This window comes from Corvus moneduloides, chromosome 12, assembly GCF_009650955.1.
Source record: "Corvus moneduloides isolate bCorMon1 chromosome 12, bCorMon1.pri, whole genome shotgun sequence".
Classification (NCBI taxonomy): Eukaryota; Metazoa; Chordata; class Aves; order Passeriformes; family Corvidae; genus Corvus; species Corvus moneduloides.
In genome coordinates this window covers 19576586-19593988 of record NC_045487.1, presented here as the reverse complement: position 1 = coordinate 19593988, position 17403 = coordinate 19576586, and the positions used below count along the sequence as shown (strand labels likewise).

Here is a 17403-nt window from a genome sequence, read left to right as displayed (position 1 = left end):
TTGTTTAATGCAATTAATGGAACAGGGGCCTGGGGTACAAGGTATGGAGCTTAGAATAAGTTATCTTTTACCTTTATCTGAGTGATAAAGGTTTCTGAGACACCTCAGAAACACTGCACAGGAGTAAACTCTGCACTCCTGTTTGCCTGCTTGGGTGCCGTTGTAAATTCTCTCACTGTCTCCTTACCTTGGATTGCTTTGGTTCCTGGCAAGGAAAACTGTTTCCATGCAAGGTGGAACTACAAGGATGCCTCCTTGTGGGTCAGATCCTGCACTGGTGGGCATTCATGCCTCAGCTCACTCGTGACCCACAAGCTACAGGAGGGCTCCTTTGCTGCAAAGCCAAATACCCTGTACTCCACCTGCTGCTCTCTCCTTTCGCTATAACAAACTCTAGTTCCAAAACCAATTTATTTTCAATCTCCTGGTCTTTACTAGACTCCATATTTTCCCACTTACTTTCCTTTTATTTTCCCCCTTCATTACTATTTTAATTTCCAAGCTTTTCTCTTCAATCTTTGTTCTACTCACTACTTCTCTTCCAAGTACCCACTCCGCAAAAAGTCTGAGCCCATATCCCATCCACAGACCTAGAGAAGCAGCCATTCTGAAAACATTATGTGTGCAAAACAGTTTCTGCAAATTCTGCCCTTCTTACTTACAGTAAGATAACAAAAAATGGGATTTTAGATCCCTACAGCCTTGTCTGTAGATACTTTGCAGGATCTGCAAGCATGGCCTATATGCTTTGCAAATGTAGAAACTCTTACCCTAGTGGCACGGACTAGACTTGTAGAATCTGGGGACAGTGCTACATACCTGGTGAGTACCATTCTTGAATCCTGTTTAATTTAAAGATATTTTGCAGCTTCCCCTCAGTCAGTGAATAATGCGTAAATCAAGGGTCAACCAAAAAATCCTGCCACATGGTGACCTTTGCCTCTTTGTAGTTTAACACACTGCTATCTTTCCTGATTTCAATAGCTGAAAAAAAATAGACAAATATCACAGCCCCTGGTGAGGATTCAATGAAGCTACAGTATATAGAAATAGGGGCTAGAGCCTGTGAAACTTGGACAGCTTTACCACATGCTAAAGAGCCAGTGTTAATCTCACCTCAGGATGTCTCTGGGATGAGACAGGAGTATCACAGTGCTTATCTCTACATAGAAATGAGTAAAATCTTCTGACATTTTCCATTGTGATTTATTTTTAGTGCTGGCCTGTGCTCAGAAGTCAATTCAACTGCACTTCTCTGCACACACAAGATGAGCATACATTCTGTGCACTGCCTGTTCATCTCCTTTTAAAGGAAGTGGCACAGTACCTCAAGGGTTTCTGCAATGAAGATTTAGCAAGACTATTTTGAACTTATATTCCCCTCACAACACAAAGGAGGTAAAAAAAGGAGCGGGGGCAGATGCTTAGGAGGAAGTTCTGCTTACCAGAACTGCAGTTGTCCTAACAGTCTCACCCTGCTCCTGAGTTCTGCCTGGCAACAGAACTTGGGCAAGAAGATGTAGGAAATCCCACCCTACTCCTTCCAGTAAAGCAATTTGGAAAGGAGGGTTGGGTAGCTAGTTGCTGTAGGACATTATTAGCCATGAACAGTTTAAAATTCTTCCAGAGATTTAGAGGGGAGATGAAGGGAGGGGGAACTTATGTTCATTGCCCTGTAGGATCTGTGGAGCTGCATCACTCTGCTGTGAGGCACCAGTGTGACCAGGAATGTGGCTGGGATAGCTGGAGCAGCCTAGGAGCCAGGTACAGGAGAAAAAGACATGGCAGAGAAGTGATTGACAACTCTGCCATGAAGAGTCCAAGCCTTGCTCTTGGCAGCCCAAGTGCCAATCAGCCAGCGAGGGCCCTAGAGTGGCCCTGGGACAGACCCAGTGCTGGCAGTGAGGCTGTGAGCCAGTGCAAACAGGCACACTGGCACTGACTGGCACTGACTGGCACAGGGAACAGCCTGAAGCACAGAGAGAAGCACTGGGGAAAAGACAGAAATGTTAATCCTTGTAGGGAAGTTACAGCCAAATTTAAAAGGAGAGAATTGTGGGTACTGGAGGCATATTCTCCCTTTGGGAGAAGTCTTAATTCCAGCACTACTGTTACAGATTAGGTACCACAACACTCAGAACTATCCTGTCTCAGTTGTAAAAACAACTGATGAAGCAGAACAACTGATGAAGCAGAAGATGAGTAGTCTCATCTTCTTTCCACAGAGGACATTTTTGTATCTACACCACAACAAAACTTCTGTACCACCGATAAACTTGGCATCAAGAGACAGTTTTACTCACAAATTGGGTCTTCATTGATTTCACTTTATTTAAACAATGTTGCTGCTACATTCTGTCTTCAGTCATGGGGGAGTGACAGAAAAATCTGAGCACTGGGGAAATCAGGTAGCTGTATTTAACAAGTGAGGGATCAACTGGAATTATTACAGGGAATAATTGCAAGTATGAGAACTGTGAAGAAAAGGTGCAAAGAAGGGAAGTGTAATTTTATCCTCAAAATTACTTCAAGTAATTCCTTTTACTATCCTAACAGCTTGCATTTTATGTGCATGTTTAGACTGTAAACTATAACTCTAATTTAACCTTCTTGTTTTCTATGCTTTTGTTCTTTGTCTTTTCAAGGATCACTTTTTTCCAGAATTCTACCTTCTTTTCTTTCAACTTTTTATCTTTCTTTTGTTGTAGATTTATCTGCAAGTATTCTTCATTTTGGTTGTAAGATGGCCATTCAACCAGACCCTCTCCATTAGGATTTCTGTAAGCAAGAGGAAAGAAAGAGTGAGTGCCCTTTTCAGTTGCAGGGGAATTCAATCACAGAAGTTAAGACTGAACCAACAAAACAGCCAATTCCCCATGGAGTCAGTGCAAAGCAGCAATATCTGTCATTAATCTCATGATTCTTACCCATTTCGAGCAAAGTTAGCCCAGTACTTCATTAGAGTTCTGCTGAGGTTCTTCTCTTCCTCTGTAACTTCACCTGACAGACAAAATACAGAATAGTTCCTCTATGTGGCAGAAATCAAGACATTGCTACTACACGAGCAGCATTTCTGTGTGTGAACATACTGTAACAACTTAGCAATTGCAACAGAGACACAACACCAGCAAAATATCAGCAATACAGCAAGCATCAAGGGATGTCAGCACTCCTCATGAACGACTTCTGCATAATTACCTTACTGTAGAAATCAGGGAATTAGGGTACAAGGAAATGAGGTGATGTGCCTGTAACCTTCCAGGAAATCAGAGCAGAACCAAAAAAACCCCATGTGTACTGCATCCCAGTACAACTCCAGGAATGGGCCACATGGCTTTGTTTCCTGGATCCCATTCTAGTGTTGTGGGACTGAAATTCTCCCTATTACTCAGTGCATGACTAGGCAAAGATTTCTTCATTCTCACACAAGATGATGCCACTCCATTTCTGAGCACATAAGATCACTGTATCACTGTGTGAGAATTACTTCAGTTCCAGGGTGTTTTTAATTATAAATGCATCTCAATACACTAAGAAAAGTATTTGATATCTTAATGCCCTTGGTAAATTCAGGCAAAGAGGAGAAGAACTGTTCAGTGTTTTCTAGTGCCAAGATATGTAAGTAAAAAAAATAAATATAAAATATAAGCAAAAGGAAAAGGCTCTGGTAACAGATTAACAAAGGGCTTTACAACATAGCTGGATTGCTCCAAAGTTCAATGGAGTAAAAGGAAATACTTTCACTTATGTAGGCTTTGAACCAGACTTGAACTACGCGCAAATGAGAAAAATAAAACCAGAAAAACTGGTGAATTCACTTAAAATAAGCAGACATTTTGTGTCTCTTTGTCAAAATAAGAACTGTTCCTAATTTGTTCCATGGGAAAGCAAATACTCCATGTTGAGTATTACTGTTTTAGGCATAAGTAATTAAAGAATGCTGCTGGATTCATAATGTTCCTTAGGAAGTGGCATCATGTATCTTAACTGTTCAGTGATTGGCAGATTCATCTGGAATGTAACAATGTGGAATTCTGCCAGAAGGAACTTCCAGAATCCCATGGAAATGTTGGGATTACACCCTTAATCCTCCCTCAATGGACTGGTTCCATTTGAATAAATGCTCAAGTATTAATTGAGTTGTGGAGCAAAACAGACCTAACCATTAGATCTTCACACAGAAAATGAAACACTGGAATTCCAAGCCTTGCTCTGAACACAGCTGGAATCACTTCCTGCAAAAAAGACCAAGTCCCTCAGTCTCTGGAGCCTGACAGCCCATGAGATTTCCTGGAAAGGAGGAGACACTGGCCTAAACTCCTCAGGAAAAGAAGAGATCCTGGATTTCCTGCTTCCCAAGCATTCTGCAAGTTTAATTGACCTTTCCTTCAATTTAATTTTCAGCCAAAGCTATTTGGCAAATTCATGCACAGTCCTGGGATAATGACAGTGAATTTTCTAGCAAATGTCCTATTTGCTGAATTGCTGACAAGATGTGGAACTTACTGTGCTTCAGAACAAGCAAACTGTACAGGAGAGAAGACAGAGAGGGTTAAATTTGTAAAACCAAATCTGTCAGGAGAAAGGGTTATGGTTTGATCTCACTGCCAATATATGCACTTCAGTCTGATAAAAATGAATAGAACACTGAATAGAAGAACGCCAGTGCTACCAGATTAATTTATGAGTGAGCAGTGTCTGTTCCTTACTGCGGAGCTGGATGTCACCAGCCAGAAATGGCCCCCCAAAGACAAAGCCAACTTCATCCCCATGGTCAGCCTTCACATAGTCTGGTTTGCTATCCCAGTATGAACTGGGCCGGTGCTGGAATTCGAAGAAGTAGGTAGGAGCTCCAGACTCTGCAAGACATAACATTTAGAGTTAAAGAAGAGATACATAAACTACAGCTGTCTCAGCTGGTTAAAATATTACTTTAAACAAAGCTTTATACTGGGCACATTTTTAATGCAATTCTTACATTCAAGTATGTACTTCTATTTTTAATGCAAAATTAAGAATTCAGCACTTACCAAAAAAAAAAAAAAAAAGTTAAAAATTCAAAGATCCACCCTAGGAAGACTCACAGAAAACAAAATAACATCAGTCTATTTCCAGTTCTGGGTATCTTGGCATGGCTTGTCTACACTTTCAGACCAGAAAATCTCCAGACCACAGAGCTGGCCTCCCAAGTAGCTGTGGGCCAAAGGACAAAGGTTGCTTTGATATGTTTTGATTTTTAAGCCTGCATACTTAAGTTAGCAAACATTCACCTGTGTTATCACGCTCTGCTCTCAATATATTGTGATTATGAGCACAGTGCAAGACACTTAATACAAAGAAAAGGGACTACACACAACCCTGCAGACCGGTATCATTCCTCAAGTTCCCAAAGGCAACTTGCCTATATATGACAAGATTTGAGTCTACATCATTTGATCCAGCCTCCAGTCGGAGGTTTAAATGTCCCACTGCTGTTGATCAGCTTACCCCTGTGATAATTCAGTGCTTTGATGGCAGGCATAACAATTGCCATGTCCCCCAGCAGGTCCAGGAATCGGTCCCGTAGCTCTGCAGGATCCTCTGTGTCTCCCAGATATTCATCTATGATCATGGGCAGAAAATCTGAGGGTACATCCTAAGAGACAAGAAACAAACAGACAAATGATCACTGTCTAAATTAGCAGCTGAAATTGCCATCTTCTAAACTTCAGAGATTCTGCAAAGGCACAAAGGTCCATGACAGCACCCACGTTGATGCAGAACAAAACCTATTCACGATTTTTGTAGGGAAAAAATACCAAACAAACCAGCCACCTCAGGTCAAATTTGCACTAGATTTATATGGGTTAAAACTCTACAGGAATAAGTGTAGATCCAGCAATTTCTCCTGACAATATCTTTGGCTTCTGTTTTCTTCAGGAGAAGAGAGATGGGAATTTCAAAAGTAAATTCTCAGTCCTTGACAGATTTATGGACTATTAGACAAGAAGACAAGGCCAATGGGATTTCCAAAAACAGTGTAAGTTTTCAGGGTTAGAATTTGCTGCCTGAAAGATACACCTCAAAACTAGGAGTGCAAAGTAACCACTTTAAAAGCTACAATTAATGTAAACATACTGAAAAATATGCCTTGAAGCCCCCCAAGCAGGAGACTAGCCATGAGATACTTTAACACTCAGGATACCATCACAGTAATCCTACAAATATGTAAGATTAAAGTATTAGTTGAGGTCTAGAATGAAAAAGGCATTTTCCCAAATCCCAGGCCTGACTCAATCCTATTTGTGTGCAACTCTGTACACCCTGGTCCTGTCAACTTTGCTGGGACTCTCCCCAAAGCATAACATGACCTCAGCCCTTAGTGACACTATGACTCAAGCAGTGAGACCAGGTCTGTTAGACACCTGAAAAAGAAAACTCACTTCTCAAATTAGATTAGTGCAGCAGTACTTACTATCATTGGTAGAAAAAACTCTAGAGTTGAGGCAATTGATTTTCTATCTCCTATTTCCCTCAAACTTGTCATTTTTGATGTCTGTACAGAGAAAAAAACCAATGTTATTAGCACCATTCAATGTCTCCATTATTTTCAACATTGGAACTACATTATTCCATTAGTTCTTACTACTGGTGTTTATTTTTGAACACCAAATCACATGCAAAAGCACAGCACAATGCAGCAGCTGTCTCGAAAAGCTTGTATTTACTGCAGTAAATGTTGCCTTGGTGAAGGTTTCTACATAGACCACTCATACTACATAGTTAATCCTTAAATCAACATTAAGAAAATTGCAGGACCAGAAAACATAAGGGCAGAGTTGAAGCAAAAAGCTGCCTCTGTCTCACAGGCAGATTTTCATTCTCCTGGGGGAGATCTTAAAAGTCACTGGCAGCCTGTCTCTAGTGCAATTGTTTGAGCCCTTTGAAATAAGGATAAGGCAGGGTTCCTCCTCTTTTACAGCATTACATAAAACAACTGTTCTGGCTGCAAAATAAATTCAAACAGATTTCACTTTGCACTGGGAATTAAAACCAGCATGTTCCCAGAGACAGCTGCTACACAGATTCAGAACAAATGCTTTGTACTGCAGAAAGGAAACTGAATACTTAGGAAATGAAAAAAAAAGGGACAAGAAAGAGAGAGAACATAAATCCATCTCCTGCAGTTTTTGTGCACTGAGAGCATTTGCTCATGTTTTTGTGTTACCCATTGAGTTCCTATGAGAAAGGATTTCTGCAGAGTGGGCTGGACACCTGCATTGTCCCCACACTCTGCCCCAAGGTTTTCAAATGAAAGCTCTTTCTGCAGGGTGGTGATGACACACAAGGGAAGCTGGTCTAGGTGATCAGTGGCACACTTTTAAACACACTATGTATCAACCCTGACTACTGTGGGGGAAAGGATTGGCTTTAATTTTCTTTCTGTAATAAGCCCTTGATTGTTGCATTCTTTTTCCTCTCTCTGCCTGGGTGAGGGATTAAAATTCTAGGATAAGAAAATACTTTACAAAATTGATGTTCCAGCTGATGTGTCCATGTTTAACTTGCAGATGAAGCCTCTCACCCTCTTGTGACCAGGTGGTTCTGGGTCACTGCAGAGCCACGATGCAAACAAAGTTTACCTTGTATGTATTTCCAACAATGCAAAGACTTGTCCTAACACGTAACACAAACATTAAAAACACACTAAAAGTGAAGAATAGACATTAAATTACAGATCTAATATTCCAGCCAAATTCATTGTTGGTGACTCCTATCATAAATGGCACTACATTGAATTCTTTTCCAGCCAATATCTCTTCAGGTGGCTTATGAAGAAACACTTCATCCAAAACTAAGGGTAGAAATGAGATTTCCTGAAGGAAGAGAAAAAAAAAAGATCAAATTAGTTGTTAATAGTATTTCCAAATTTCCCTTGAAGTCATGTAAGTTGTCCACATTCAATGTCCTAAGTGCAAAAAAGGGCTTTAAGAAATTCAAGTGTCTACATCCACTGTAACATAAATTTAGTTTGGCACAGGAGTATACAATGGCTGGGTCAAGGTGTAGAGGAATGTAATGGGTTCCTGATCCTGTGCTGCTTCTGACATTAAAACATAGGGATGCTCAAACCTCGCTCACAACTTTACAGGTGCTGCAACACTGCCGAAACTTCCAGAGAGAAATTCTGCGTGAAATGATTTCAACATTTAGGGAGTATTTTGACAAAAGATAAGAAAAATCAACTTTGGAACAGACCATCAATGAACTCTGATCAGAGGCTGAGCCAAAGTTTTGCAAGAGAGCCATTAAAAAATTCTGTTGCCATGAAGTCTCACCTACCTTGCTGTTAAAGACCAGGTGCTCTGCTTCCTGCTTCCTCAAGCAGCTCAGCAGGGACAGGGAACTGCTCGTCTCACACTTAAAGATACTGGCAATTTTCTGAAAATTACCAACAAAGACAAGCACTGTTAGAAAATCATTATACACACTGTTGTTAATAGCTGGATTTAGTGGCAGATTTAGGTGAGCTTGATAGATCTTTGAGTATTTTATTTTACTAGAAATGCTACAATTCGATCACAAAGTGAAATCATTCTGGTGTACTTCTCTTTCTTGCTGTATTTCCATTCACTGTTCTTCAAACTTTGCTGTAGAGATAATACAAGCTTGTAGCATAAACCAAATAAGGAAAGAAAATCCAGAAACATTTACATTATTACTGTCTGCCATTACAGGAAAAGAAATTAAAAGGCACTTATAGAAAAAATTTTAAGATTTTTTTTTTATTTTAAATTAATTTACTTCACATAAAATAAAAGACTCCCTTAAAAAACTGTAGGTCAATAAAACCCTGAATTCTTCTTCTGGATTCCTATTAAGTTTTCCATAATAAATGTCCCAGTTACTGTATAGGGTACAGTGGGTACAAAAATGGACATTTGCCTAGCTTGGCATGTGTATGACTGAATACACCTTTGACAGCCCACAGGTGTTACAATCACATAGCTGTACAATCTATTTCTAACACCAAATAGACTGAAATTAAACAGGTGTGCTGCAAGAATAAACTGGATCATCTTTGTTGCACAGCACACAATGAGATTTTCCCCTTTTCTCGTTTAAACAAATTATCACATATAAACATCCTATTTTAGGTTATAAAGACTTTAAAATGCAAAAAAAATGAGCCTACCTCAAGATTTGTTGAAAGATGTAAGTCTTTATTGGGGGGAATTAGAATTCCACTCTCTGATATTGCTTTATGAAAGAGACCCTTGGATAAAGGAGATAACACCTGCCAAGAAGGGAAGAAGAGAAAGTATTTATTCTACATTAACACCCTTATTCATAACTCTATGCTTGACTAGGCTCCTGGATTCAGTGGGGAATTACACATCTTTATTTGCTTACAGGGGAAGTCTCCAGATTTAGCACAACATGCTGTTAAACTTCCTGTCAAAAACCAGATTAAGCATGAAAAGTTACACTAAGTGAGTTTTTGAAGACTTTTATTCCTATCTACTATATACCTACATGTGCAAAAACAGAGCAAGATCCTGCAGATACACCAAAGAGAGTGACAGAGCCTGGATCTCCACCAAAGTGCTCAATGTTTCCTTGGACCCACCGAAGAGCTGCGACTTGATCCAAGTATGCCCAGTTCCCGCGGGCGTGCTCATCACCAGTACTGAAAGGAAAGCAGCACAAGCCACTCTTCAGGAACACCAACAATCCCACAGTAAAGTCAATCTCAACATTTTATATATTGTCCAAAGTGTCATATTTGGCCCTGACCTCCAGCCCCGCACGGTCACACCTCAGCCCCTGACTCGCCTCCACTCTCTGCTCACCCCTGCATGGGCGGATCCCTGGCCTTTACTCTACATGAGTTTTTGCTCTACACACCAGAGGATGGAAGCAAAGGCCAGAACAAACAACCCATCCAAATAAGCCCAACTATGATTTGGTAGCAGGCTGCAATCACATGGGATGTACAGACATTTCTTGGTGTTCTGAAGCCCTGATGTCAGTGAATTATGTACATTTAAACCACTGTAACAGTGGGAAGCTGATATAGAAGTTCAGCAGATTTAGCAAACAGAACTACCCATGCTTTAAACATGACAGCAAGTACTTTGTAGAAAGTGAAATAGGTGATCTTACTTGAAGAATCCAAGGAGTCCCAGTCGGTACTGAATTATTACCACCACAACATTCTCGTAGGCTGACAGTGCAGAGCCATCATACCTAGCAGCACCACCAAATATAAAATTGCCTCCATGGATCCACACCATTACCTTCGAAACAAAAGGGTGAGACACACCTTTATGCACTGGTTTGCATATTTCATTTCAAAAAGGAAAGCAACCTCCGAGAATTAGGAACACCAAATCACTGAAGCACGATGGCAGCTGAATTTCAGACCGGTGGACTTTGAATTTTACACGCTAATATTATTTCTGCCTGTGCAGCATCACATTTTCAAAAGCAATTAAGTCTCTTAGGGGCAATCATTACTTGCAAGCTTTATAAAACACAAGTTTGTTCAATGGTTTACATACAGGTAACTTGTCCTTCTTGCTTGAGCCAGCAGGGCTGTAAACACTGAGGTACAAACAATCCTCAGAAGTTTGGAATGCAATGTGCTTTTCTTTAAAGTTTTTTTCAGCTGCTTTCAACAGGGACAGATCTTGAGGACACCTTCACAAAAAAAAAGTACAATTATTAGTACAAAAACTGCAATTGCATCAATGTAGCAATGATTGAGAAAACACACTTTTTTTTGCCCCACAGGCTGAATCCCCACAGGGTGCTTGAATTTTGTGTTATTTAGAATCAGTGAGAGGTGCAGCCTGTAAAAGCACATCTCCACACCTGTACTTGAAATATTCCAGTACTGGCAATGTATCCACTACCAAACATAAACTCCTCAGCAAAAATCAGGCCCCTGTATCCCAATAAACACAACCCTGACCAGCATGGGCAGGTTCTGTCTACAAATGAACTGAACAGCTCTCACAGTGGTGGGTAAGAAGTTGCATCTCTCAGACCAGTCCAGGGTTCAGGCGGTTCAGGTGGGGAAAACCTCAAAGATCCAAGAGGGGCTTTTGCAAAAGGAATTCCCAGGAAAACATTCACACGCTTGTCTGTCCCCTTCACTTTTGTCTGTGTTCCTTTGAGCCGTCCGAGTGCAATAGTCACTTCTGGCTCAGCAGCACTCTGTCCTAAGCAACACAAAAGGTAAAAAAGAAAAAAAATTAAATTGCATCTTCATAATTACCAGATAGACTTTTCTATTAAGTATTTTTAACTGACTGTTTAATTTAGAACATTTCAGCTTATTCCTTTCAATTTTGTCCAGGTTTCATTTTGCTTTGGTGCAGTGGCAGACACCCCATGCCAAACCCTCCTGCCAGTGACACCTGGAGCCAGGTAGGACAGAGTTTACCTGTTTCACTCTGCAAGAGCAAATTTCGGAGCAAACAGCAAAACCATTAACATTTCCTGAATTTATAATTTAACAAGATCTTAAAAATATTTTGTTTAGATAATTCAGAAATGTTGCTACTTTCTACCTTTTAAAAAAGACAGAAAGCTTTCTTTTCATTAAATCATCTCAAAAATAGCTTCATTCCACAAAACCAGTAATTTTAGCAATATGAAGGCATTTTTGCAAATTGGTAACCAAAGCATAAAAGATTTACTGCCTTTGAAAAAAACATTGCAACTTGTTGGTGCAGTGGCTTCCCCAGCAGCAACAACAACAGCTCGCGTGTCTCACCTTCTGCCCCGCACACGAGGAACACTACACTACAAAACAAAGTGCAAAGCACTGCAATCGGGCTTGGAAGAGCCATTTTTCACCCTCGAGTGGGCTCTCGATGACTCTCTCCGGTTTTATGCGGAAGAGAAGGGGACAAAGGTCCCAGCGAGGACACTCGGCGCAAGGGAGCGCGGCTGAATTGTGAGCGTGAACTGCAGCGACCGCCTCCAGAGCACCAGCACAGTCCTGAGCACCAGTACAAACCCTGAGCACCAGTACAGTCCTGAGCACCAGTACAGTCCCTGAGCACCAGTACAGTCCTGAGCACCAGTACAGTCCCTGAGCACCACCAGTACAGTCCCTGAGCACCACCAGTACAGTCCCTGAGCGCCAGTACAGTCCCTGAGCACCACCAGTACAGTCCCTGAGCACCAGTACAAACCCTGAGCACCACCAGTACAGTCCCTGAGCACCACCAGTACAGTCCCTGAGCGCCAGCACAGTCCCTGAGCACCACCAGTACAGTCCCTGAGCACCAGTACAGTCCCTGAGCGCCAGTACAGTCCTGAGCACCAGCACAGTCCCTGAGCACCAGTACAAACCCTGAGCACCACCAGTACAGTCCCTGAGCACCACCAGTACAGTCCCTGAGCACCAGTACAGTCCCTGAGCACCAGTACAGTCCTGAGCACCAGCACAGTCCTGAGCACCAGCACAGTCCCTGAGCACCACCAGTACAGTCCCTGAGCGCCAGTACAGTCCCTGAGCACCACCAGTACAGTCCCTGAGCACCAGTACAGTCCCTGAGTGCCAGTACAGTCCCTGAGCGCCAGCACAGTCCCTGAGCACCACCAGTACAGTCCCTGAGCACCAGTACAGTCTCTGAACATCACCAGTACAGTCCTGAGCGCCAGTACAGTCCCTGAGCACCACCAGTACAGTCCCTGAGCACCAGTACAGTCCCTGAGCACCAGCACAGTCCCTGAGCACCACCAGTACAGTCCCTGAGCGCCAGTACAGTCCCTGAGCACCAGTACAGTCCCTGAACATCACCAGTACAGTCCCTGAGCGCCACCAGTACAGTCCCTGAGCACCACCAGTACAGTCCCTGAGCGCCACCAGTACAGTCCTGAGCACCAGTACAGTCCCTGAGCACCAGTACAGTCCCTGAGCACCACCAGTACAAGCCCCGGGCGCCACCAGCTCGCCTTACCTGCCCCCGGCAGCGGCCCAGCAGCGCTCGGGAGCAGCAGCGGGAGCGCCAGTCGCAGTTCATCCGCTGTCAGTGCCACAGGCAGGGTAAACAGGGCAAATGTGAACAGCCTCCAGAGCTTAAATTCTACAAAGTTCTCAAAAAACCCCCCTTAAAACAACAAAAATCTCACTGAAACACCACGACAAACAAAACAGAGCAACAAAACCCCCAAAACACCCCCCACCCCAAACAACCGGGATTAGAGATTACAAATAACTAGAAACTAACGATTAAAAAAGAAGAAAAATCAAAATAGTTAATTCTTGCCTTAATCCCCTTTTAAAGGAGTGTATGAAGCCAAAGCATGTCATGGCTACACTCTATCACTCCAGTTTAAGTTTGCGGGGGATTTTTTTGTTTGACTTTTCAAAGCAGGGAACAGATGAGATTAACAACTTTAATCGGAGCATCCTTGGCAGCACCGGGCCCAGCCCCGAGGCCCCTGACGGACACTGCGCCGCCAACCGCATTCGCTTCCAGCCTGGAGCTGCAGCCGAGCGCCTGATCCGGGGCTCGGGGGAACCGGGCCCGCTCCCGGGACGCTCCCTCAGAACCGGGCCCGCCCCAATCCCGCTCCCGGGACGCTCCCTCAGAACCCGGCCCGCCCCAATCCCGCTCCCGGGACGCTCCCTCAGAACCCGGCCCGCCCCAATCCCGCTCCCGGGACGCTCCCTCAGAACCGGGCCCGCCCCAATCCCGCTCCCGGGACGCTCCCTCAGAACCCGGCCCGCCCCAATCCCGCTCCCGGGACGCTCCCTCAGAACCGGGCCCGCCCCAATCCCGCTCCCGGGACGCTCCCTCAGAACCCGGCCCGCCCCAATCCCGCCCCCGCTCCCGGGACGCTCCCTCAGAACCCGGCCCGCCCCAATCCCGCCCCCGCCCCCGGGAGGCTCCCTCAGAACCGGGCCCGCCCCAATCCCGCCCCCGGGAGGCTCCCTCAGAACCGGGCCCGCCCCAATCCCGCTCCCGGGACGCTCCCTCAGAGCCGGGCCCGCCCCAATCCCGCCCCCGCCCCCGGGAGGCTCCCTCAGAACCGGGCCCGCCCCAATCCCGCTCCCGCTCCCGAGAGGCTCCCTCAGAACCGGGCCCGCCCCAATCCCGCCCCCGGGAGGCTCCCTCAGAACCGGGCCCGCCCCAATCCCGCTCCCGCTCCCGAGAGGCTCCCTCAGAACCGGGCCCGCCCCAATCCCGCCCCCGGGAGGCTCCCTCAGAACCGGGCCCGCCCCAATCCCGCCCCCGCTCCCGGGAGGCCGCGCCCGCCCAGGGCCCCGCGCGGTGCGGCGCTGATCGCGGTCCGTGCTGGTTCCGGTCCGTGCTGGTTCCGGAGCTGATCGCGGTCCGTGCTGGTTCCGGTCCGGGCTGGTTCCGGTGCCGCTGCCGCCATGGTGGGCCCGGGCCCAGGCGCGGCGCCGCTGGAGAATGCAAACCCCCTCATCTACCGCCGCTCCGGGGAGCGCCCCGTGACGGCGCGGGAGGAGGACGACGAGCTGCCCGACGCCATCGACGACCGGGAGATCTTTGATATCCTGCGGGAGCGGAGGGCAGGGTCGGGCGGGCCGGGCCGGGCAGGGCAGCTCCGCTTTCCTTAACCCGCACATCTCATCCGCTCCATCAATGACCCCGAGCACCCCCTCACCCTGGAGGAGCTGAACGTCGTCGAGCAAGTGCGAGTGAAAGTGAGATCCCGCCGGGATGTGCTGCCTCAGCCGTCCGATAGCTAATTGTTTTTGAAAAATATTTAAATATATTCATCGTAGTACCTAAACATAGTACTGAAAAATGCCAATGAACAAATCTGTGAGCGGGTCGAATTTGACCTGCAAGGCCTCGGGGTAGGCTGGGGTGAGAGCAGCGGGTTTGTTGGTGTGTTTTCCCGCAGGTGAACGATGCCGAGAGCACGGTGTCGGTGGAGTTCACTCCCACCATCCCGCACTGCAGCATGGCCACCCTCATCGGCCTCTCCATAAAGGTCAAACTGATCCGCTCTCTGCCCGAGAGGTTCAAGGTAAGGGGTCAAATCAATGGGGAAAGCAAAAGAGGGGGATTGTGTTCGGAAAAATTTAAAAAAAAAAAGGCGAAAAAAAAAAGTGCTAACTATCTTATAGTGAAAAATAACTGCTTTTTTCCATTTTTTGTGTGAGGGAGACTGCAGGAACCAGAGAGGGCAGTGGGCTGAAATATCAGTGCACAGTTGTGGCTCTGGGGCTGTTGTCATGGGCCAGTGGGGTTCTGAGGGGAATCACTGCAGTGCTCTGTGGCACGGCAGGAGGAGAGGTCTCACCTTGGCTGAAGCAGGCTTAAGCAGATGCAAATGCAGAATACTCTGCGATTTCAGACTTTTATTCTGTTATATAGAGTAACTGATAGTGGCAAGAATGTCCTTTCCCCCCTCTTTTTGTTACTATCCTATTTTTATTAGTTTGAACTTAACCTTCCAGTGTTCTGTTGAACTCATCCTCTGTTTCTTTTGTGATGCTATTTCAGCTGGATGTTCATATAACACCAGGAACACATGCCTCTGAGCACGCAGGTAAGGCTTTTAGTCCTCTCTTGGGTGGTTTTTATATCTGTTTTAATCTTGAAAATTAGAGAGGAGAGAGATTCCCACAGCTGCAGAGCAGCTGCTCGGTGTCTGGGACTTCCTGTGCGTCGGATTCTGGGGGATGTTCCAGAACAGGAACATGGAGTGTCACTTAGATTGTTCTGTGGTGTTCTTTAAACATCTCCTCAGGCAATCTGTGCTCTCAGAGAGTCACTGATTTGCCTGAGCACTCGGAAGAGGGGAGGAAAATGGGGATTTCTTGCGTTACACCTCTGGAGCAGCTCCCTGCTGCTGAATCACGGCCAGCTCGCTGGATAACTGTGATGACAGACAGGCTCTGCCTTTAGACAGCAGCTCTGGGGTGCACTTGGCATCCTCAGAACTGCCTTCAGTACCATGGCAACTGCAATTATGTGTCTCAAGGTAAAATGCTTTCAAGAAGACATCGAGTCCCAGTGCCCTGACTGGTTTCTTGTGGGTTTTGTCTGCACAGTTAATAAACAGCTCGCTGATAAAGAACGTGTGGCAGCTGCTTTGGAAAACTCTCACCTGCTGGAAGTGGTGAATCAGTGTTTGTCTGCTCGGTCATAATTGCCTGGTGAGGAAGTCATTGGTATTCTGATCTGTTAAACTAATTTGGTATAGAAGTGGTGATGTTACATTATACATAAATCTCTGAGCAAAATAAAATCACTTAAATTCCCTTGAAGAAATGTTTCTTTGCTCTTTCAAAAAATGCTATGTGGGGAGTTAGCTTACAAACAGCTACAAAAATATAATGAAAATTGGCTTTTTAATTGTGTGAGTCATTACATTGTACCTATGTAATGTACCTATTTTCATTAAAAATTTTTTTTTCAACCTGTTTTTAACTTATTTCTCACTACTAAAATTAAGTTATAAGCTGCATTTTAGAAGCGGATTTTGCACACTGGACTAAGCAAGTACACCAAGATAATTTTAAAATCTTTGCATTCCTATGACAGTTTCAGACTGCTGATATAGTTTTGGCTTCAGACATCACAAATTGTACAAGCTGGTGTGTGCAAAGTTGGAGGACATTTAGCAGTAAGTGTCCACCCTTCCAAATCATGTATCTGGTTTTAATTATCTTACCTTGGATTAGCCAAAAATGGAAGGCTCTCTAGACCTGTATAAATCATGATTTATTTTTAATTACTACTTCATTAAGGTAGGAAATACAGTACCTTTGAGAGAGGTTTTATTTGTGCACCTGCACAGGAGTCATTAACAGTTCTCAGTATGAACAGCCCAGCAGGCTCTGCTGAAAGACTGTCCTGGCAGTGTTTGACAGCTGAAGGACAAGTTTTGCTTTAAATGTCTTGAGATTTAATGCTAAAACCCAGCCTATGCTTCTGCTTTGGGACCTGTGCCATTCACTAAACTGTTGTCTTTGACAGACACTGACAATAGAAAAAATCATTAAGAATTAATTTGAATTTTTGTAGAAGATGTCTTTAGTCCTGAACCACATGGAAAAATAGCAGCCTGTTGAGAAATCCTGTTGGGTGTTTTGGTGCATGCACACATGACAATGTTGCTTTCATTGCCATCAGTTATCTGGAAAATAAGATACGCACTTTCTAAAATAGAGGTTGTGCTCACCAGTTTGGTGGTAGTGCTTTGTATTCCAGTAGCATTTTCTCTGGGAGGGTCTGAGAAGCTGTTCAAAAAGGGTGAAACTTGTGGACATTGTGTAAAGCACAGCCTGGCAGTCCAGTCCAGTGCTCCAAGTGTGACATCTGAAGTCACACAGCAAAATAGGAGATAAACAAAGCCAGACCTTCCCATTCCAGAATTGAGCCTCCCTGTTTGCACAGGGCTTCTACAGAAAGCTGA

The 17403-nt window shown here is 44.6% G+C and overlaps 2 protein-coding genes across 3 annotated transcripts; one reads left to right on the top strand and one right to left on the bottom strand.

Annotated features, from left to right (window-relative positions):
• Positions 1–2306: 2306 nt before the first annotated feature.
• LOC116449983 (fatty acyl-CoA hydrolase precursor, medium chain-like) lies at positions 2307–11959 on the bottom strand. The gene is made up of 13 exons (XM_032121993.1): positions 11765–11959; positions 11003–11207; positions 10545–10683; positions 10147–10280; positions 9517–9670; positions 9176–9277; positions 8323–8421; positions 7716–7856; positions 6455–6535; positions 5488–5635; positions 4710–4859; positions 2928–3000; positions 2307–2778 (listed from the first exon to the last, which is right to left on the bottom strand). Exons 1-13 carry the CDS (start codon positions 11838–11840, stop codon positions 2589–2591), a joined length of 1692 nt encoding a protein of 563 aa, XP_031977884.1. The 5' UTR covers positions 11841–11959; the 3' UTR covers positions 2307–2588.
• A 2323-nt stretch (positions 11960–14282) lies between these two features.
• On the top strand, positions 14283–16340 carry CIAO2B (cytosolic iron-sulfur assembly component 2B). 2 transcript variants are annotated; one of them, XM_032122013.1, is made up of 5 exons: positions 14283–14522; positions 14598–14677; positions 14881–15006; positions 15486–15531; positions 15733–16030. In XM_032122013.1, the coding sequence occupies exons 1-5, from the start codon at positions 14384–14386 to the stop codon at positions 15888–15890; spliced, it is 549 nt and encodes a 182-aa protein (XP_031977904.1). In that variant the 5' UTR covers positions 14283–14383; the 3' UTR covers positions 15891–16030. The 2 variants fall into 2 exon arrangements, with proteins under 2 accessions (XP_031977904.1, XP_031977906.1); XM_032122015.1 differs by lacking the exon at positions 15733–16030 and adding an exon at positions 16037–16340 and having other exon boundaries at positions 14295–14522.
• The last annotated feature ends 1063 nt before the right edge of the window (positions 16341–17403 follow it).